The 23,448-nt window shown below is 42.6% G+C and overlaps 1 protein-coding gene across 3 annotated transcripts in view; it reads left to right on the top strand.

Moving 5' to 3' along the window:
- LOC147887452 (DNA polymerase I B, chloroplastic/mitochondrial-like) overlaps window positions 1-15,686 on the top strand; it is a 48,732-nt gene extending 33,046 nt beyond the window's left edge. Inside the window, exons 4-14 of one of the 3 annotated variants that reach the window (XR_015543196.1) lie at window positions 1,363-2,033; window positions 2,359-2,821; window positions 2,936-3,031; window positions 3,174-3,266; window positions 12,715-12,909; window positions 13,082-13,174; window positions 13,911-14,123; window positions 14,306-14,395; window positions 14,583-14,936; window positions 15,252-15,407; window positions 15,525-15,686. Coding sequence is in view for 1 of the 3 variants with exons in the window: in XM_087394115.1 (XP_087250241.1) it covers window positions 1,363-2,033; window positions 2,359-2,821; window positions 2,936-3,031; window positions 3,174-3,266; window positions 12,715-12,909; window positions 13,082-13,174; window positions 13,911-14,123; window positions 14,306-14,395; window positions 14,583-14,744 (2,076 nt within the window). In the remaining 2 variants the exon portion in view is untranslated. Of the gene's footprint in view, window positions 1-1,362; window positions 2,034-2,358; window positions 2,822-2,935; window positions 3,032-3,173; window positions 3,267-12,714; window positions 12,910-13,081; window positions 13,175-13,910; window positions 14,124-14,305; window positions 14,396-14,582; window positions 15,416-15,524 lie in introns of those variants that run through there. The other 2 variants (XR_015543195.1, XM_087394115.1) reach the window with 2 other exon arrangements.
- The last annotated feature ends 7,762 nt before the right edge of the window (window positions 15,687-23,448 follow it).

Here is a 23,448-nt window from a genome sequence, read left to right as displayed (position 1 = left end):
ACTAGCGACACTCTCCCATACCACCGCTGCATCGAGCCATGCCATATATTGAGGTGAACCAAAGGCAGCCAATGTCGACAGTCACGGCGAAATGTCAGGAGGAGATTCTTTCACAAAACTAGCCGTGATCATAGCGCCTTTAGAGTTGAATATCTCATTCATGCATGCCACGCTTCTATCTTCAAGTTGGCTGCCCTATCCACCCACTTAACATGACCCTTGTAAGGTTTTCTACCCTTCAACACCCCCACCAGGGGTATATGGACAGACAACCTGGGTCAGCTATTTAGCCCCTACCAGGTTGGGCAGGTTGGGGGGTTGCAGTGCTATATAAAGAGGCACGTGGAGCCTCACTTGGCATCCAGCAGAGCAACCCATTTAGGAGCAGAAAGGAGCAGCAGCAGACCCTGCCTTGGGCCTTCATTGAGGACGTGAAGGAGGGACAGAGGAGCTTCAGACAGCTCAGCAAGGGGCTGAACCTATGCTGTCTTCCAGGGCAGCTCGGTGCGAGGATCATGGATGGAGAGTCTACATAAGCTTAGAGAGGGCTTTGGGATCTAGAGGTGCCAAGGAGCTAGTAGGAGAATTTTTGGTAAGGTTAGAGGACCGGTTTGGTTGGACTTTCGGCCTCTCTTTTGTATTGTTTCCTGTTGTTCGAAGGAAATATACCTTTTGTGGATCCTATATCTCCCTTGTGATTCACAGTCTATTTACTGGCTTGCACACACTCATGGTTGTGAAGTACACACTAGTAAAGGAGTTGTGATTTTGTAGTTAAACACTTTCATGTGCATTCCTGGGATGCTCTCTCAGTCTTCCGCTGCGGGATACCCTCTGAAGGGATTCATCTCTAACAACTTTTTCTTAGCAAGTAGTCTTTTAATTGAAGAACTGTCACAAGTTGAGATCATTTGCAGAACAAATGCACCATTTTCAGGATATATTTTTTAAAAAGTCCAGGTGTGTCACTTTGAGCAAAAGTGACTGACAGATAAAATGAAGTTTAGTGTAATCAATATACTTCAGCATGGAGTATTTTTCAGTCTAAAAGAGAAAACTGAAGTTTAATCAAATTTACAAGCACACGTACCTGTCTTTCAGTCTCATTGTCATATGGGCTTGTCTTGTATCAGATCATTTCCAATAAGTCTGTTGGGTATTTTACTCTTATCCTAGGCATGATAGTTTAAAGAAATTTTTTATGCAATCACTGAAACATCCTTGTGCATTTTGCCATGTTTTAGTTTGAAAAACACATGCATAACACGGGTCCCAAAGCTGCTTATCGATTCCTCTGTATTTTGGTTTAATTATGAATGCTGGCATGATATGGTCTCGATGTAATTGAGGTCTTGCTGGCAGGTTTGGCATAATTTTAGTTTTGATAGGCATGTCTTGGCAAACCATGGAATTAAAGCGGCTGGTTTTCATGCTGATACAATGCACCTTGCACGTCTCTGGAACTCTGGAAGAAAGGGTGCGGAAGGAGGTTATTCACTTGAAGCATTAACTAGTGATGTGAAGGTGATGAATGGAGTGCACACCTGCGATGCCAAAAGTATCATTAAGAAGACTTCAATGAAGGATCTTTTTGGGGAAAATAAAATGAAGAAAGATGGCACAGAAGGAAAAATAAAGGTTTTTCCCTCTGTGGAAGAGATTCAGAAAAGTGAGAGGTTACGTGAGAGATGGATATGCTATTCTTCTGGTGATGCCATATGTACATGGAGGTTGTGGGAGAGCCTCCAGGCTAAGCTGAGAAATATAAGCTGGATATTTCAAGGAAGGCCACGTGGGAATATGTATGACTTTTATAATCGCTTTTGGCTACCCTTTGGGGAGCTGTTGGCAGATATGGAAGCTGAAGGTATGCTTGTTGATCAAAAGTACCTTGCAGAAATTGAAGAGATTGCCTTTAAAGAAAGGGCATTGTCTATAAGTAGATTCCGGAAATGGGCAGCCAAGTATTGTCCTGATGCACAGCACATTAATGTTACCAGTGACTCTCAGATACGGCAACTACTGTTTGGGGGGTAAGTTTTGGACATTTAATACAGAAGATTCCTTTCTGCTCAGAACTTTGAAAGAAATTTTGTTGAATCTAATTTATTCTGGGAAGGGCCCAACTCTATGCCATCTGCAGTCTGTATGGGAGCTCAAGTAGGACTTGAGGAGCCATTAAGCTATATTTTGGCATAGACTGGTGTGTCATTATTCAGCGCTATCTTGGGCTGATATTGGGTTGGATTGCTGGGTATTTTAAAACAGTGTATAACATGTAATTGTGTTTATTTTTCTTTTCTTTTTCCATTTCACATATTGCTCAATTTGATCTAGACAGCAACACTATTTCCACAGGTTTCAAAAAGTTCCCAAATATCGCAAGTTCAGTGTTCCAAATGTTGATGGGTACATTGAATCAGGGAATAAGGCTCCAAAGAAGCTCAGATCTATTGAAATACATGGGATAGGTATTGATTTACCCTCGGAATTATGTACCTCGGGTGGCCTGCCTGCTGTAAGCATGGATGCATTGAAGGCTCTGGCTGGCAAAGTCTCCATTGACTGCTCTGAAGTGGAAGAAGATTCAGATGACCTTGTCTCTCCTGATTCTGATGAGAATATGGTCTTAACATCAGCTGGAATCAAGAATGGTGAAGGGATTGGGGCCAAAGGAGAGGAAGATATATCTGTTTATGGAAAAGCTTATCATGCTTTTAAGGGTGGGCAGGAAGGGAAAGAGGCATGCAAGGCTATTGCAGCTATCTGTGAAGTTTCTGCCATTGACACATTGCTCTCAAGTTTTATAAAGCCTTTGCAGGTAAATTGGATTGCATATATTTGCTTCTTCCTAAAGCTTAATATTAAACAGATTCTGCTTGTTGGTTTGAAGTTGGTTTTTTGCAATTTAACTCTTTCGTGTTTTGTCAGGCAGAATGGTGATATTTTGGGTCCTGATGGCCGGGTGCATTGCTCATTAAACTTGAATACAGAGACCGGGCGGTTGTCAGCAAGGCGCCCCAACCTGCAGGTTTGTCTCTGTTACCAATTTCCTTTTAGGAATCATGATCGCCATAATTGTTGCTAACGTGGGTGTATAATCGGGTAGTTTCGATCAGCAAGAGCTATAAGTTTGCCAATGTTTCATCTATGCTATGTTTTGATCTTGGCAGAATCAGCCTGCACTGGAAAAAGATCGCTATAAAATTCGGCAAGCTTTCATCGCGAGCCCTGGGAACTCACTGATTGTTGCAGATTATGGACAGGTATCATCTGATTCATGAAATGTTTGCTGAATAGTGTGACCAGGATCTGGTTGAATAAAGATTATCATAGCCAAAGAGTGTGGTGATGTTATGTGTTAGTGTGAAGTACTAGGTGATCTAGTGTCTATTTGTGTGAGTGCCACGTGCCATCATGATATACTTGATGAATGAATGAAAGCCTTCTTCATGTCTTCATTTGAGCATTATTTCCTCACACCCTAACCCTCTCTCTCTCTCTCTCTCTCTCTTCACCATGTTTCTAACAAGGAGGAGGGGAAGTGGATAGGATTAGATGTCCCATCAAAAGTGTACAATAGGGGGTGGATGGGGACTTATTTATCCCTCCGCATTTTCCACCTAAAAGGCCTCTAAATTGGCCCTTTTCCCCCTTCATTAAAGCCATCCCTTCCCATAGAAATTTGCCTTTAAAATTTCATAGCATGGCTGTCCAAAAAGTTCAGCAAACAGCAACTACTAATCAGAGATAGGGGTGGTCCTGGACAATGCTTTCTGGTTGCCAAGAATTTTCATCCTCAGGGAGTCCCTGCCGCTTGATAAGATACTGTACGTAGGCCTGGTTTCGAAGTACATGGTCTCTGAAACCCACGATGCGCTTTGGAACATAGAGGATGTGGCCCTCCTCATCCATAGGTGGCAACTTAGGAAGAACATGGACATGCTGTCCCACATGTGGTTTCAGTAAAGACACATGGAAAGCATCATGGATCTTGGATGTACTGGGTAGCTTCAACTGATATGCTACCTCTCCAACCTTGCGGATGATCCTGTAAGGACCGTAATACCTATGAGCAAGCTTTGTATTGGTAGAACCTTTCAGCGAGGCATAATGGTTCTTATGGAGACGCAAATGCACATCATCTCCCTCTTTGAAAGACAAATACTTACATATCTTGAGTGCAAATGATTTATCTTGCTTTATAACTAGGCTTACAAGGCACATACAAGGGAATAAGTGACATCTATGGATAGCCCATAGGATGGCCTACAAACCTCCCTCCATGGTATGGGCTGAAGTATCCTGGACATGGCTCAGGATACCTAAATATCTAATGTCATGGTTGCACATGTTCGTCCTGTAGGGATATGGCAACCTATGACTGTACAGAATATAATAGATCAAGTTACAAAAGGTACTAAGATTAAAGCTTGCCGAAAAGCCTCAAACTTAGGTCGAGGTAGAGCCTTCGTAAAAAGATCTACCAAGTTGTCTTCAGTGGGAACATAAGACAACTCAGTATCACCTGTTGATAATCGCTCTTTGACATAGTGATAGTGAACCTCAATATGCTTTGTGCGAGCATGGAAAACAGGATTCCATGCAATAGCCAAAGCACTCTGACTATCAGTGAAGATGACGGTAGGAGCAGTATGACATGCACAAAGATCTGCAAGTAGCTTCCGAAGCCAAACACACTCCACTGTAGCTGTAAAAGCTGCTCTGTACTCAGCTTCATAGCTAGAAGTAGCAACTGTACTCTGCTTCTTGTTGAACCAAGAAACACATGAAGTACCAAGCATAAAATAGTTGCCAGTGTGTGACACACGAGTGTCCGAACAACCAGCCCAAGCATTATCAGTGAATCCATGCATGACAAGTGAAGTATCAGCTCCATAAAGAAGGCCTAAATACTGATTGCCTTTGAGATATCTGAAAACACGCTTCATGTTATGCCAATGGTGAATAGATGGGTTGTGCATATATGTGCTCAATTGTGAGACAACATAGTGTAGATCAGGTCTCGTATGGCATAGGTAAATCAAACAACCAACTGCCTGCTGATAGAGAGTGACATCACATGTACCGCTGCCATCTTGAGAAGAGAACTGAAAACCAGGCTCTAATGGTGTGGATACTGGCTTGCAATCCTCAAACTGAAAATGCTGCAAAAGCTGTCCAATGTACTTGGATTAACTGCCTGTCTGATAGAGAGTGACATCACATGTACGGCTGCCATCCTCAGAAGAGAAGTGAAAACCAGGTTCTAATGGTGTGGATACTGAAAACGCTGCAAAAGCTGTCCAATGTACTTGGATTGTGACATCAAAATGCCAGCAAATTGGATGCCCAGATAGTAGTGCAAGATGAGACCTAACAAATGTCAGCTTTAAATCAAGTTAAAAATCTGCAATTTGCTGAGCATGTATCCGAGTCACAAGCATGTCATCCACATAAAGAACTAAAATCAGCAAATCTGTCCCACGCTTGCGGATGTAAAGGGTAGCCTCTGTAGGGCTGTTCTGAAAGTCAAGTGTGAAATGAGTATGAATCCTTGAATACCAAGCCTGAGGTGCTTGCTTCAATCCATAGAGGGTCTTTTTCAAGCGGCACACCTTGTTTTCAGAACCTTCAACCTCAAAGCCAGGAGGTTGGGAAACATAGACCTCTTCTTGCAAATGCCCATGAAGGAAAGCTGTCTTGATATCAAGCTGATGTATCTGCCAATGAAAGTGGGCAGCAAAGGCAATAACAATGCGAATAGTAGTGATCTTGGAAGTAGGAGCAAAAGTCTCCTCAAAGTGAATGTCATGCTGCTGAGCATAGCCTTAAGCAACAAGACGGGCTTTGTAACGGTCCACTGAACCATCAGCTTTTCGTTTGATTTTGTAAACCCACTTCGTTCCAATGGCATTCTTACCAGGAGGCGAATCACACAACTCCCAAGTGTTATCCTGATGGATAGAATCCAATTCAGCTTGCATGGCCTTCATCCAACAATAATTCTGAAAGGCATCTTCATGACATAATGGCTCTTCATTGCATGCTATAGCAACCAATGCATAAGCAACAAAACTAGCATGCTCTTTCTGGATGGCTGCTCTCGTATGGGCTGGCAGAGGAGTGTCTTGTTTGCTGTCTTTTAATGTGTCAAGGTACCAATGGGGTACCCTTTTGGGCTTCTGAATTTTTGCTCTTTCCTGGTCAAGAGCCCTGTGCAAATGATCCTGATCAATGAAAGGCATATCAGGCTGCATTTTTGGCTACACACGTGGCTGCAAATGAAACAGATAGAGGAGGTACTACCTTAGATGGAGCATCACTCGAGCATCGGATGGAAACAAGGCATCAAGTTGTCAAATATGTCAGGGGCATCAACAACGGGCTGTGTTTGATAGTCCAGCAAAGGCATAGTGGAAGATTCATCAAACACAACATCCCGACTGACAAAACACTTGCCCGTACGGGGCTGATATAGCTTATAGCCCTTGCTCTCTGAACTATAATGCACTTGATAGCTTTATCATCCAACTTAGTGCGTGCTGTGAAGGCACATGAACATAAGTTAAGCATTCAAAAGTCCTCATGTGGGAAATGTGAGGCTTACGATCCGTCCAAGCCTCATAAGGGGTGATAGTATGTAATGCCTTTATAGGACATCTATTCAAGATGTAATTTGCACACATGACCGCATCTAACCACAATATATTAGGCAAATGTTTGCCTTTCAACATGCACTTGGCCATCTCTGTCACCGATCTATTTTTCCGCTCAGCCATAGGATTCTGTTGAGGAGTATATGGCACCGTGCATCGATGATTGATGCCATGGGAAGCCGAAAAAACATGTATTCGCTCCCTCTGTCTGTACTAAGGTGAGCAATGTGCAACCCACTCTCATTCTTAGCCAAGGCAATAAAGTGCTTGAAACATGAAGAAACTTCAGATTTGGATTTCAATTCGAAAATCCAAGTGTACGTAGTGAAGTCATTAATAAAAGTGGCAAAATAGTAGAACCCCCCAAGGGTTGCAACCCTCATGGGTCCACAAACATCACTATGAACTAGATAAAGCTTACGTGAAGCACCAACTCTCCCATCCTTGGGAAACGCAGCACGGTGCATCTTACCAAGCAAGCATGGTTCACAAGCATGTTTGGTGGGCATATGCATTTTGGGAAGATCAACAACCATATCCTCCTTATATAACTTCACCAGGGCTCCAAAATTGAGGTGTCCAAACCTCTCATGCCACAGATGAGTATCTGCCATGGTAGAATCAATAGCAAAGGCATGTGCATCGCAAGTTTAGTATCATCATCATCTGAACATCTGTCATAAGCATCAAGTTTGTAAAGACCGCTAGACAATGTGCCAGTCAAAACCAGGTTAGAGGCATGTGTAACATCATACACTGTACATCTCACACCATAAAAAATAACCTGAAAGCCACATGTAGCAATGGCTGAAATAGAAATGAGGTTCTTACGAATGCTTGGAACATAAAGCACATGCTCTAGAGTGACAATACCACCAGAGACAGAAGTAAGAGCAACTTGCCCAATACCTTTCACGGTATATGATGCATTATTGGCACATGTGACACTCCCACCCTAAGATGTATGGTCTAAAGAGCTGAATAACTTCCAGCAGGAAGTGATGTGCTTGCTAGTACCACTATCAAAGAACCAGGCATCATGAACATGTGAAACTGCCATACAAGCATCGTGCAAAATTAGCGGACTCATGTCGATCTTCTGCACTAGAAGAACCAGATACTGCAAGACAAGACTCTTTCTTCTTTTCAGATGCTATGCGCTTCTTGCATTCAGAAATATCATGCCGAGGTTTCCTGCAGTAATTACATCTCTTCTTCTTTTTGTTATCTCCTGAAGAAGAGGCACCATGTAAATGATCAGCATGGGAATGAGAGGGTTTTCCAGCTGAAACCTTGCCTTTACCTTTGTGTTTGTGATGGGCAGAAAATGCTTGATCACTAGCCATAGAAGCATTGCGATTTGCGTGACTTTGCTCCTCCTGAAGAAGAAGAGTAACCAGCTGGTCAAATGAGAAACGATTGGCATCACCTCTCGCAACCAACCTCAATGTAGTAGCAAAGCCTTGATATGAATCAGGCAACCCATCAAGGGTATTAGAAACAAGCTGAGAATCAGGCATAATCTCATCAATGCTGGCCAATTGCTCTTTCAAATCCTTCACATTAGTGAGATAGGCATTCATGTTTTCAAGTCTTTCAATTGCTTGCGGAGATAGGCAACCCTCGCCTCATTCCGCACCTGATACAACGATGCAAGTTGATCCCATGCTTGCTTAGCTATCTTGCAAGACCGAAAATGAGGGATAATAACCCGTTTCACTAAAAGAGCAATCAAGGCATGCGCTTTGGCATCACGACCATCCCACTGAATCTGCTCCTGTGTAGGAGGCAAAGCACCTGTAGCAGGAGGTACAGGTGTCGTGGAAGTAGCATTAGAACCATCACATGAAGACCTATCACCTAAAGAAGAAACAGAGGTAGTAGGTGCAGCACTAGAAGTGACAGTGCGTGTAGGCTTGGCCTCACAACTTGAAACAATATGCCATAGATTCTTGGCAACCAAAACATGTCCCATCATGTATGGCCATATGGGATAATTGGTGCCATCAAGCTTGTCATCAGCCCCAAGCAATCATCTTTGCCACCAGACATGGTGCTGAAAGACAAGAATGCACCAACTCGCAAAGCAAATGAGAGAAAGGCAACCTCTCAGAATCAAGTAACAAAATTCTTCCCAAGCTTCAAAGCTTATGCTTGCAAGAGACTCTGCTGTCCCAAGGCGTACTTGTTGCAAGAAAAATCCCCAGAGGCAACACGAGGCTTTCCAAGGCAACACAAGGCCTTTCCAAAATGCAAATGAAGCAGAAATTGGAAAGAACCAATGAAACAATGGCTTACCCAATGATGTAGCTTGAAAGGACAGCAGTGAAAGGCGGCTCTGAATGCGAGCAAATGAGGGTTGGAAATGAGAATTACAGCAAGAGGAAGTGCTCCCAAAAAGAGGAGAGCACCTCAAAATGAATGTAGAAGGATCCAATGGAGAGAATCTCGCAGCCCGAAGTAAAGGAAAGCAGAAGGGCTCAAGGAGAGGTCTCTGGATAGCAGCAGCAAGCTCCAAATGTAGAGATTGGTGGCTGAAAATGCTTAGAACAGCAGTAGCAATCCCCAAAACCAAAAGTCGGTGTAGATATCTGCTTCCAAATTCTGTAGCAGGCTCCAAAATTCAAAGTTGGTGCAGTAAACGCCTCCAAAAGCTGAAGCAGCCCAATTCGGCTGCAATAAATGCCCCAAAATGCAGCTGCAGGTCTGAAATACCTTCGTGCAGGTTTGTATAGCGCCGGGAATGCAATAAATGCAGGCGCTTGATGTCCGTACAATTGGTATAGGGTGTACGGATGGCCGTACAGGTGCACTTATGAGGCTGCAGCAGCAATAAATACCGTACTGCTGTACAGACTCACACGTATGAGGTGGCTGCAGCTCCAAAATGCTCCAAAATAGGTCTTCCTTTGCAACATGCACTCCAAAATACAAGCTTCCCGCCACAGAAATGCTTGGAGAAGCCACAGACGCTCATGGGTGTGTAGAAAACCAGCAAACCAGCAAGAAGCAGGCTGCCAAACAGCTCCCAATTGCTCCAGAAGGGCTCCAGGTGGCTGGAAATGGCTAGAGGGTGGATCCCCGGTGGATCCCTAACCTGCTCTGATACCACTGCTGGGTGTAGGAAGCAATGGAAGCTCAGAAATGAGTGCAAGAAGCCAAAAAACGAGCTGCTGTAATAGATTGCTGCAAAAAACTGAGAGTAGAGGCTCAAGGGAGAGCCAACATAACAAAACCCTAGGGCTAATTGCCCTAACTGGACTAAGTGTCCTAATTGACCTAGGTGGTACATGTGCTAACTGTACCAATAGTCCTAATTGACTATAACTAGGCCTACAAGGCACATACCAAGGAATAAGTGGCATCTATGGATAGCCCATAGGATGGCCTACATAATGGACAAACAATTCTCGATCGTAGTGGTGTGTAGAGCGCAATAGTGCACTTTCTTTTCTTTTGAGATCCAAATATGATAACTGTTGGAGGTATTAGCTATCTCCTTGAACTTGCTTTTGAACTGTTTCTTGCTTTACCTGGTTAGCTTTGATCAGTCTTTGCATAGGGAGAGCGACTCCTTTGCAGTGGAAGATTTATCCTGAGGTTAATAGACACTTAATAAAGACAATGCAACTCCGTGCGCTTACTTAACAGTAAAGAGAACAACACAGATCTAAAAGAGAACTCAGATGTACAGACAAAACAGAACACATATTTAATGGTAGAATCCGAGTACAAAAACTGCCAACAGAGGTACCAACACCTTCAGTAAACTACTGTGGTAGGGTACCAAATCTGGCTCCGATTGCTGCCCCTCTGAAGTGGACTTCTCTTCTGCCACGTGCCTTTGTGTAGGCTTTAGTAGCTGCTCAAAGGTACAGTACCTTCGCAACGTTCTGCTTCTCCTTCAGTGCACCATTTATGTTGATGTAGATCTGCCCAGGGCTTCCTACGTCAGATGATTTGCAGGTCCAGTATATAAGGATGGATAGCCCCCTCGATCTGGCCTACCAGATTTACTGATTGGCCAGCCAGACCCATGCAGTAGCTGACCTGGAGAAGGCTGAGCCTGCTCTGTTTCTGCCCAGCCCTGTCTGTATGGTCTACCGTACAGACCTGCACAGCTCCTGAATGCTGTCTGTTGCAGACCCGACTGGTTCTTGGCCTCTGCCGACTGGTGCCTATAAACAGGCCTTTGCCAGCCCTTGTTAGCTGCCTCTTTTGCTGGCCCTGCTGCCCACGTGGCAGCCCATCCTTTTACCTGCTGACCAGTACATGTACCTGCGGTATGGTACCTGTTGTGCCATACCTTTTACCTGCTGACTAGTACATGTACCTGCGGTATGGTACCTGCTGCGCCATACCTTTGTGCTGCCATTCCCTAGCGGCTAGATGCTGCCCCATATGCTGCTCATGTGGGAGGCTTACATGCGGCCCGCATGGAAGCCACTCCTCTTTCTGATATCACCAATGTTGCTGACAAGGGTGGCCCATGAGACTGTCCTAAATCTAATCCAACAAGGAGGTCTATGTTCTGTCCATGTGGCAGCCAATCTACTGCCCCACATGGCAGCCCTCGTCCAATCCCCTTCTCCTATCCTGCACCATATACCATCCTCCCCCATGTCCTCCTTGTATGGGGTGTCATAAGTGGGGAGGTGACCCAAATATTCCAACATGATTCTTGTATTGAGGCTTGCTCTTAAATGAGTGAGATAGCATGGGAGAAGGCTAAAACAGAGAAACTAACCAAAACACTAATTATTTCGAAAGAATTGGTGGTAGTCTTGAGTCAGAATGTGTTCAAAAATTCATCTAGCTGAGAGTACTGAGTATTTGCTTCGGGGAAAATCAACAAGCTAGTTGTCATTATTGATATTCATGGCTGAATTGTTCCCATATCTTCACAGCTGTACCCTGGAAAAAGTAGCTCAAAGCCAATGAGATTTGTTTAAACCTCACGTTGCAGAGAGCAAGATTCTTATGGCGTACAGTATCCAGGTCACATCTGAAATCAAGAGAGACATAGCTCACACAAATTTGTAAGCTGAACATGAAGAGGATGACCAACCCTATGATTGACTGACAGCTGTTGTCTTGTCTTACAGCCTCGAGATGATCTTGATCCATGGATTGAAGACATGATCACCCAAAATGGATAGACTTAATGACTTAATGCAAAGTTACAGAAGGAGAGGGTGTGTGACCTAATTTTGCTCTTCCTGCTTAAATGAATTTAGAAGGGTGATAAGGGAAATTTAGAAGGGAAGGGGAGAGGGGATGAGGGAGAGGGGGATATTTAGAAGGGGATGGGGAATGCAAGGGAGGGAATATTTAGAAAGGGCATGAGAGAAGTTGAGAGGTTATTGAGAGAGGGGGAAAGGGGTGCCGCGGGTGGGGGTGGGGGGGGGGGCTATAGGGGAGACTTGGATGGTTTTTTCCACGTGTTCTTTTTGTTTTTAAAAGAAATCTCGTGCTTTTTTTAGGGAATTTCCCCTACCCCTCTTCCTCTCTCTTTTCTCATTCGTCCATGTAAAGCAAAGAGGGAGTGCCCACGATTGTTCATGTTCTCTTGTTCCTTATTTTGTGAGGTTACCTTCAGGCTTCTAGTTCGGCTTTGGTTCAGTCCTTGTTTGCATGTGTGACCGGGGTCACTTCCATCTTTAAATTATAGAGCAGAGTGAATTGTTCTAGGTTGCAGTGTCCGTTTCTGCTGAGGTTCTTTTCATTTTCCTAGCCATAAATAATTTCCTGGCCATGTACTTTTCCTGAGCGTTCTACCTTAACAGTGTACTTCATTCAAAAGATTTGTAACAGGGTACTTCATGTTGATATTAATGTGAAGAAACCCGCTTGCTTTGGTCAGCAGTGCCCTTCTAAGTGAAATTCTTCACCCATAAAGGATTTTATAGAGATTGGCTTGTTCTGAGCATTCTATTCTAATGCTTTATTCAAAGGAAACACTTTTTGATTTGCAATGGCATCCTGCTATTTTGGTCATCAGCACACTGCCCTTGTAGGATTTTAAACTTCAGCGTCTGATTTGTCAAATTTACAGTTGGAGCTCAGGCTTCTGGCACACCTTGCAAATTGCAGAAGTATGCTGGATGCCTTCAAGGTTGGGGGTGATTTTCACTCAAGAACTGCTATGAACATGTATGACCATGTTAAGAAAGCTGTGGAAACTGGGGAAGTGCTTCTAGAATGGGAGCCCAAACCTTTCGAAGAGTCTCCTCCTGCTCCTTTGCTCAAGGTGATTACTAACTAGATGCTCTTTATAGTTTGCTAATATCTGGGCACTGTAATTGTTATATTTATCTAATGTGGTAATGTGGCTCTTGACCCTTGATTCTAAAAAGGGATATGAATTTATGGCCTCTTGCATCCTTCTAGAAAATCTGATTAAAGACATGCCATTCCTGCAGGATGTTTATGGTTCTGAAAGGAGAAAAGCAAAGATGCTGAATTTCTCTATCGCATATGGAAAAACAGCCAGGGGTCTTGCGAAGGATTGGAAGGTGTAATTTTATCCAGTATATTTTATGTTTGTAGGTCAAATGTGCCCTTACGTTTTTTTTGAGACAGCAGATGCAAATGTGTGTTGTTTGATTGTGTAACAATTTGAGCTGGGGTAATGCTAAAGAATAAGACAGTACAAGACAATTTAAAACCTAGGAAACAGAGATGAGCTTGGCTGAAAGTATACAAAGGTTCTTCATGCTTCCAAATTTGTTTAAGGGTGATGTACTCTCATTGCTTGGGTCATAGGAACGAAGGAATAAAAGCCAGTTGTTTTGAGGCCTTGCAAGTGCAAAATATGCCACCCTGACCAGATGCACTCCTGATGGAGCCAGGGGTTCCTCTACTGGTTTTGGCTAGCGGAGGCTTACCGGAAAATACTTGACAAGCCAGTTGCTGTTATTGTCGTCAGCCCGACTTAAGATGAGTTTGTGTTCACAGATTCATCTAGATAGGAGGCTTGTATCTATCCCAAGGTGGTAGTGTTCATGGGTTTGCATACTTTTGTTTGTAGTGACTAGCACATCACAAATGGTTGCAAAAGTGGTGTGAGGTTAGGATTGATCATGTAGACTGTAGTCTGTCGTTCATTGAAGGTTCTGAGATTTTTGTGTGTGGCATGGAACTTTTGACTTGCAAGGGCTCGATTGGAATTTGGTATAGCAGTGAAGGAGTGCAATTTCCCTTTCATAGAAAGTCATTTCCAAAACTGAGCCAAATACCTCTATTTTTTAGGTCACCCTGGAGGAAGCCCAAAAAACAGTGGATCTTTGGTATAGAGACAGGCATGAAGTGCGTGAATGGCAACAAAAACAGAAAATGGATGCTCGGAACACTCACTGTGTACATACTCTGCTGGGTCGTGCTCGACATTTTCCTAATGTGGCATCAGCAAGCAGCTTTTTGAAGGGTCATATTGATCGAGCTGCAATAAATACTCCTGTTCAGGTCTTCATTATCGGGACCCTTTTTTCCCCCCCTTTATGGGAATGATGTCTTTGGAGTTGTACGATAGAAGAGCAGAACTCTTACAAATTCTCCATGTCATAATGCCACCCTTTATTGCTTTGCTGGTTGCAAGGGATACTGACTGCTTATTTGGCACTGGGTTGATCATTACTCTATTGCAGGGAAGCGCTGCAGATGTGGCCATGCTAGCAATGCTAGAAATAGTACAAAATGCTGAGTTGAAAGAACTTGGCTGGAAGTTGCTCCTTCAGGTTCTATATTCTGTTTATGCTTTGAACTGTAAAATCTGGTATTCAAAGTTTGAGATTTCGCTCATGAATCCTTTGGGCTTTTGTGTTGTAATGCCTTTTGGCTGAGCACGAAGGTGGTTCACATTGAAGAGTTTTGGCTGAGGATTTTCCACGTTATGTCTGATACTCTTGAGTTTAATGCATGTAGGTGCATGATGAAATGATTCTTGAAGGACCAACCGAAAGTGCAGATGTTGCCAAAGCTATAGTAGTCCAAGCGATGTCTCATCCCTTTAAGGGAAATAACATTCTTAATGTTGAATTGGCCGTGGATGCAAAATATGCAAAAAGCTGGTATGCTGCAAAGTAGACAGTGCACGTCGTTTCTGCATGGTCAGTGCACAGGTGAATTTGCTAATGAGCAAAGGCATCCCGCGATGTCTCATCCCTGTAATGGAACTAACATTCTTAATGTTGAATTGGCTGTGGATGCGAAATCTGCAAAAAGCTGGTTTGCTGCAAAGTAGACAGTGCACATCGTTTCTGCATGATTAGTGGACAGGTGAATCTGCTAATGAGCAAAGGCATCCCTGTAAATATACTTATTCACAGAAGTGTTTTTGGTGGACTAGTTTTAAGTTCTACAATGTGTATATTATTCTGGAGAGTTGTCTCCAATCTAGAAATCATTGTTAACACTAGGCTTTTCCACAATTTTTGTAGAGAACCACATCCATTCTATATTTTCTGATCAACAGCAAGCCTGTTTTGTGCTGCTGACCATCTTCACATTGTGGCTAAACTTACGAGAAACAACCATTATCGATGTGGCCAAAGGCGGTTATTGGACATGATCTGATAACTTCGTTATCAACAGGTCCATAAAATAGGAGTTTCGATTTCTACTGGCAAACTGCAAAATCAATGCAAGGTTATTTTTAGACTTCTAGATATTTTTGAGGGGAAAGCTTGTGAGAAGGATGTGAATAAAGGAAGCATATGGTCAAGATAAAAGCTGATGATGTCGTCACTGGTATTATCACCTCCAAATGTGTTGCTGAAGATTTCTGCAAATTATTATGGTTTGTGTCTATCTAAATTGCTATATTTCTTCTTTCTATATCAAACAAATGTTGCTTGCCCTGTGAAGGTATGCAGTGGTGCAGAATATATGGCTTCGGTGTGGTACTGTACACCATGCTGATGTGGGCAAAGACTCTCTATCGATATTTATGAATCAAGGCAATTGCACGGTTGATTGTTAATTCAAAACAAACTTTTGGGTATTCCTTAAAAGGTACAAAGAGAGATTTTCTAGAAGAATCCAAGTAGATAACTAGTCTTGTCATGACATGCACCCTCAAATGTACTGCTAATAATTTGTCTAGAATTCTCCCAACATAGAAGCTTGAAATTTTGAACGTGTGCATTATACAAAACTTCTGTTTGATCTCAAGCAATATGCCCAAGGTGGTGTGTGTATTCCTTTTGCACGAGAAATTTGAATGCGAGCTGCCAGCAGAAAGATTGGCGAATGACCAGAATCAAGACTTTCACCTTGGTTATAAAGGCTTTTATTTCTTGGACTTATTCTAGTCTTACAAAGGTATATAGCTTTTATTTCTTGTTGCATTGCCTTCATATATAAGGTGCCGTCATAGCGTTCATTGTTTTCCAATTTGTAGAGGAAAGTGTTGAACTCTGCACACAACGAAATGAGAACTAGCTTGTTGATAGTCATTGGAGAAGTTAAGACTGAAATAGGAGAGCAATGCCACTAGTTTGAACCCTAGGTACATGTCCATTGTACATCCGTAGAGACTTTGATTGGTACCAAGGATGGATTTTTGCCTCATTGACAGATTTTTCTAGATATGGAAGGTAGCCTCTATAATGTAGCTAGTTTATTCAAAAGTTATTTTATGCTAGTATTTTGATTTTTTGATGATAGATTGCATGCCTCATCTTGTAGGCCATTATGTAGCTTTTACTACTGAGTTGAAGAGTTGTTTGCCTATCATCCCTAGAGAAGAAATGCTTTCACCTATTGCTCCCTATCACTAAGCTACATCTCACCACATAAATGTTCTAGGCAATGATGATGGCCATTGTCTTCTAGATGTCCTTCGGTGAGAACTCTGGATGTTTCGAGAAGCTAGTCAAGTCTTGACGTCCTCATCCATTAGGTATGCTATAGATATCATGTCAATGGAGGTGGTCGGCCGTCCTTTTGTTAACCAAGCAACCATGCCCCATGTAAAAATCCATCAAATGTGGTCCCATGTTGAGCAACAATGGCAAGTGCTATGCATTCTAGTCAAAAAGTAGAGATACTCGTTGGTCGCAGGTTGGTCCACAAGTGTGATTAGAACTTGTTAATAACCTCTTAAGATGCTTACTTCTCGAGTCGGTCCTATGCGTGATGGGGTACAACGGGAGGTTGCTAGTTGAAGTTGTGTGCCAATACGATTGGTATAGGAAAGAATGGAATTTGCTCAATCATCTCTGGTTGCCCACCTTGGATGGCTAGCACCCCTCACAAAGATCCCATTACAACCTTTAAAAGAGGTGATCCTTGTAGAGCCATCGCCTCCATGGAGTATGCACAATCAGTGGTCAATACCCCATCTCCTCCCCAGGGATTCCATCGTAACCTATTGTTGCCTCGATTGAAAAGTCTAGCCTCACTTGAAGTCCCAAGAGTTTGGTTATTTGCCCCTTTGGAATCCATTTGCCCCTAGGGAATCCATTGCAAGCTTACTGTTCTAAATCTGCCTTGCACTGATGGAAAATCCCTCTTGATTTATTCTAGTTTATGTTGTCTCATGCCAAGCAAGAGTGTAGTTCCCTCCATATATAAAGGTACATCATATGCAAACTCTGAGTTAAGATGATAGACGCATACTATTCCCTAGTTAATGAAGGTAGTATCCCAAAGCATCAACAGTGAACAAGAAGGGGGCAAGTGGGCAACCATGATATACCAAGCGAGATCGTGAGAAGGCTCTCCAATTTGACCACCATGAGGATAGGGTTGGAGCTACCTTACACAATGCATCCCTTGTACTTGAAAATCGATTCTACACATAGTGCCCTCTTGAAATGTCCAATCCACCTAGTCATAGGTCTTCTCAAAATCTAAGGGAGAGATTGGATTTCTCCGGCATCTAGGTAGTGGCCTCCTAGAAAGCAAAGACATTGCCCTAGATGCTTCTAGTATGGGTTTCATGGAGATGAGGGAAAAGTCGCAACCTCAAGAGCTTAGCGAGCATCTTGTATGTCTAGTAAGTGATTGGTTGCCATTGTCGAGAACATCCTCCCCTTTTCAAATTAATATTTGAGGGCGTTCTCTCTTAAATCAAAGATCTCCTAGAAAGCTAAGCAAAGAGGGGGCAAGTTAGCTCCTAGTAGCTCCAAATTAACAACCAAGACATGCCATCCTACCCCATGTATTTTTTCATTAGGAGGGCCTCAAACATCTCCTTCATCATGCTCCCTATGACCAAAGGGGGATAGGTACTCCCAGATTGAATTTTCCCATATTAATTAATTTGTTTGGGGGGCACCCGTAATGTTTGTTAATGTAAGGTGGCACGTCGATTAACGTAAGCTGTGAGGCATGATCGAAGGTGTCATTGAGAAGTTTCTAGCCGCCCCGATTCCAGAAGTTTCTAGCCACCCTCAACGAGTTTAAGGGGGAAGGGGGGGGGGGAGTGAGGTAGAGCGAGGGAGAGAGGGGGAGGTGAAGGCTGCGAGTCGTGATCGAAGGTGTCATTGAGAAGTTTCTAGTCGCCCTGACTCCTCCAGAAGTTCCTAGCCACCCTCAAGGAGTATATGAGGGGAAGGAGGGGGGGGGGGGGGAGCCAGGTAGAGCGAGGGAGAGAGGGGGAGGTGGAGGGAGAGAGGATGGCTAAGAAGCGAGGGGGAGGGCTGAGCAGTCGGGAGAGGGAGCAGTGGGAGGAAGAGAGAGAGAGAGAGAGAGAGAGAGAGAGAGAGAGCGGTGGGAGGAAGAGTGGGAAAGGGCTGAGAGTAGAGAGCAGTGGGAGGAAGAGTGAGCGTAGAGAGTGGAACGGTGGCAAGAGGAAAGAGAATGAAAGCGAGGGACGGAGAGGCTGGAGAAGCAAAGGAGGTGCAACGCAGGGGATTAATCGAAGAGCGAATAGAGATGGTGATAGAGAAATGTGTTGAAGCAAAGAAATGTGCGATTAATCGAAGAGTGAAATAGAGATGCCGATAGAGGGAGGTTAATTGAGAGTGATTGACACAATAACACTTAGGTTAATCGAGGATTGAGGTGGGCTGATTCAAACAATAATTAATTAATTAATTGAAATGAATTGAAGAGCGAATTGAGGGATATGGGTTGAAGCCTTCTTTGTGGCTATTGACACCTATGAGGTTCCTCCTCTGCCTAGAAAAGATGGCGATGAAAGGAAGTCATATCTAGCATCTCCCAAGGGTTAGAGTACATATCTTCCCATCTTTAAGGCATTGAAGCTGAGCTCCTATCAACCAAGGGACTATGGTTTGGAAATAATGTCATCCATCGAGTTACCTTGCTAGAATCGAGCATGCTTGGGATGAGTGGTAGGACTATATCCAACTGCTTACAAGTCAAGTTATTCACACTCAATTTATCTCTTAACCACTAGGGGTGTAGCTCCTATTCACTCAGCCAATTGATGGAGGACAAATCTCAATAAGAGTGTGATCTCCCTTGTAAAGCATATGCTTGCATTGTAGTGCATTACCTTGGAGATCCACACTGCTCCTATGATGGCATCTTCCATCAATGGGCCTGCCTCTCTTATAGGAGGGCATCTTCCATCATCCAGATAATGCAATATGATACATATTGCATGCATGTGATCCAACTGTAAAAAGAAAACATGCATGCAATATGTATCATATTGCATGCTTGTATTGCAATCAATATGCAAGATGGATCGTGTAGCTTGTTGCATGCACTCTGTATCGTGTTACACGCATGCATTGAACATCATGTTACATGCATGCATTGCATGCTACATTTAAGAGCTAAAATTTTCTTGTACCTTATGAATTATATGTTACATTTGTATGTTTTAAAAATCTTTTTGATTTTATGCATGCAGAATACCTCAAAATACTTCACTTGCACCCGTCCATTACTTGAACCTTCACACAGCACGTCCAAGATGTTTGACAGACCCACAAGAGTAGGAAAGAGAGATTTGACTTGAGGGGAGGAGCATGAAGAAGAGAAGCGTGCCCATGAAATCTGTGCACATTATGAGTGGATGCAAATGGTTTCCATTGCACCCTTCACCGCTTGTCATGTATTATCCAGAGAACCTCATTGTGCGCATTCTGAAGGTGAGGGAAGCCGAAGAAGGCATATGGACTCGGCTTGCTTGTTGGAGCGACATGGAATATAGAAGCTCAATGATTGCAGGCAGAGCATGAGAACACAATATTTACATTGATGTTTATGGAAAAGTGCCTCACCACAAGCATATCCCTCTATATTTTGCAAAGATTGCAGGTAGAGCATGAATATTTACATTGATCTTTATGGAAAAGTGCCTCACCACAGGCATGTCCCTCTATACTTTGCAAGGATGTTATTTTGGCACTTTGTGAAATGACTTCCCACAGATTTCTTCTCATATAGTGATGATGATAAATGTGTAAGGCCTCACATGGATGTCGTGATAACAGAAGAGGTGCTCTCCGATGCATTGGTGGGAGCACAAGAGACAATGGAGGAGCAGTTGCAGAGGCTTTATGATGAAAATAAAGCACAATTTGAGAAGATTCAATGATTGAAGAACACAATGCCTGATGACATGGTAAAAGCTTGGTCAATGCCTCAAGTTGAATAGTTAGAGAGCTTACCCACTTGAACATGCAGCTAAGGAAAGAGTGCATGGACCATGACAGATTGCAAGGGGTGCAACTACATGATATAGAGAGTAGAATATGTTGCACCTTGCAAACCAACCATGCCCAGTGTAGTCGCTTCTCCAAGGTAGTGAAGAGAACAACTTTATGTTTAGTTTCTTAGGTAGTTCGCGATGTGTGTACTGGATTCTGTGACACACTTTGTGGGGATAGATTTCAACTTATGTGTTTATTAGCAAGAAGGTTATTCCTACTTTTTCGGGATTAGTTTCTAGCTCCTTTGTATATGGTTTCTGAGATTGGCAATTTGATGCCCCTGCAAAAGTTTTAAGCTCTTGTAGATTGCAAAATCTTGCCATCTATTTGAATAGATGACATCAACCTATTTTTGGGTTGACTCTTGAGTTATTAATATGGAAATGTCCACATTAGCTGATTCCGAGTTTTGGGTATTTTTAGGATCCTTGAATGTAGAATCAAAATTCAAAGAGCTTCAAACACCCATTTTCTTTTTAGTTCTTGTTCTATTTTGGGAATCCATCTACTGTTAGATACATGTTTAGATGAGTGTAGTTTAGTTTTGTGCTTATATATATTTTCCTCCCGCTCATTAAGAAAATAATGATAATGGTTGTTTCCTTGCGTCTACTTTGGTGTGTATACTTGACTCTTAAAATACTATTTTCAAGTTATATGTGTAATTGTTCAACAAGCAAACCCATTGAAGCGACCCACTGAATGTGAAGCAACGAGAAAACCCATTCAACAACCCACCAACTGTGAAGTAACATGCAAACCCATTGAAGCAACCCATTTAATATTTTGCAAGTTATTCAAATCACATCATCAGGTGTGTGTGTGTGTGTGTGTGTTTGCATGCACGCACACGTGTTTTAATTAATTTTATTCAATATTAGTTATTCCTTTATTTTGTTTATATGCACTATGGTGTGTAAAAGTTGTCTGTTGTTTGTGTGTGTTTGATAGGGATACTAAGAATACTAAAGGTCTCCCCATGTGTGTGTGTGTGTGTGTGTGTGTGTGTGCACGCATGCATGCACGTACATGAGAGAGAGAGAGAGAGAGAGAGAGAGAGAGAGGGGGGGATCTAGTGCATGCGCCTTGGGCCTCTTTTGCCACTTGAGCTTATTTAATTCATTTGCAACATGACCTACATTGTAAATACTTGTTGCTGGAGCTTTTGGAGATACCTTCTTGAAGCCTCTGCATCTACTTGCTCGATTGGTTAATACCACTGCAACACTATTTTAGGGAGGTTGTTTGCTATCATGTATTGTGTATACATGCACGTGCGTGTGCACGCGCGCACGCACACACACACACACACACACACACACAGACACAGACACACAGACACACATGTATATGTACATATACCTATACCTATACCTATACATATACATATACATATACACATACATATACATAAACATAAATCCACGAACTTGTTAGTCGTGTGAGCTGGCAACAACTCTCAATGCTTGGTAGTAGATGTGACGTTCTCTTCTGGGATATCACATAGAAGCTAAAAGTTGAAAAGAAGAAACAAAGACTATGATATAGTAGATCTCTTATCCGCGTGTAGCAAGCATTACCCACGGAAGAACACTTGATTGTTGTAGTAGTTTGCAAGGCAGTAGTAGTTTGCAAGGATCTTGTGGCTTGGAGGCTGGCAGCCGATGCTAGTCTTTCATGCCTTTTGTAGGCTTGTTCATGCACATTACTACCTTTGGAGCAAAGCTAATGGTAGCAAAAATAGTGTGAGAGCATACGCTTCCTCAACCAGCAAAAGAGCAATGCCTACATGGTATTTTAAAAAAGCTACGTAGATGATAGCTTCTGGCTTATAACTCTCACCTCAGTATGTTGCAGTGTCGCCTAGCCCCTATTACCTTGCCTCATGTGTGATTATAGGTAGTTGTGATGTTCCTCATGCTGGCAGTCCGTAGTGGTTTGTATGCTTGCACATGATGCGATACTGCGTACTAGCTGTGTCTATGGGAATAGGAGATGAAGTAGAAGAAGGCTACCGGCGGCTGAGACCAATGACAAAAAGCATGTATGAGCTGCGTCTCATCCCTGGTCATAGACTATGCATTCGTAGTGGTATGTATTGGAGGCTTATATAGCCGTCTGTGTACTTAGGCTGACCCAGTCGATTCGTTCTTGATTGTCGTTTCATTTACAATCGTGAACTTCCATGTAAAGTTCTTTGAAAAGTATACGTAAAGTCTTGATATCTTTTAACACCCTTTATCTTTAAGAGCATTCCCAAGTGTTATATTAGTCTTTTGGACTTTTGGTCATTTACAAAGTCATATGCATTATCACAATGTTATTTTATTAACGTATTATGAGCCCGTATTTAAACCTGATGTATCGGTACCAAGTTCAAGGTGTGTGTGTGCATCACGCTGGTGCACAAAATTGGAGAAACTCTCTTTGTAGCAGTCTACCAACCTCTTTACAGCTCTTTGCATTATCCATGGCAATCTAAACAACTTTATCTAGGCCTATCTACCTTATGGTTTTTGCCAATTGCTTTGTCTACGATAGTTGTCCACAAGGCATTATAACTAGGAGGTCTGAAACATGTATCATATTGTGCAATGTAATCCTAGTGATCACAGGAAGGATTACCTTATCTCTACATTGCCAGTCGACAACTAAATGATGTAGAAATCAACTTCACAACCATAGAAAGAGAAACCTTGGCAATGGTTTATAGTGTCAAGAAATGTCAACACTATTTATTGGAAGATGATTTTGTATTCTACACCAATTAACTGCACAATGATAGAAAGTGAAGCCCTACCAATGATGTAGAAATCAACTACACAACCATAGATTTCTATCCCATCTGCTTTTCCAGTTGACAACTCAAGGATACTACACAACCATAGAAAGAGAAGCGTTGGCAATGGTTTATAGTGTCACAAAATTTCAACGCGATTTATTGGAAAATGATTTTGTATTCTATACCAATCTCATCAAGCACTACTATATCTTGTGAATTATCAGTTTACGATAGGAAAAATAACTAGATGGCACCTCTTGCTCTCCTCTTGCTTCAATAATTTAACTTCAAAATAGTGGTCCACAAAGGTTCCCATCATTTGTACCCTATCACAAGTTTAGAGAAGAACCCACTAGAGTTGAAGATGACTTGC

Source organism: Dipteris shenzhenensis, chromosome 23 (genome assembly GCF_047967505.1).
Source record: "Dipteris shenzhenensis isolate YYH24624 ecotype China chromosome 23, Dip_SZ_1.0, whole genome shotgun sequence".
Lineage (NCBI taxonomy): Eukaryota > Viridiplantae > Streptophyta > Polypodiopsida > Gleicheniales > Dipteridaceae > Dipteris > Dipteris shenzhenensis.
Note: the sequence above shows the minus strand (reverse complement) of the source record. Positions and strands in the feature narration are given on the sequence as shown.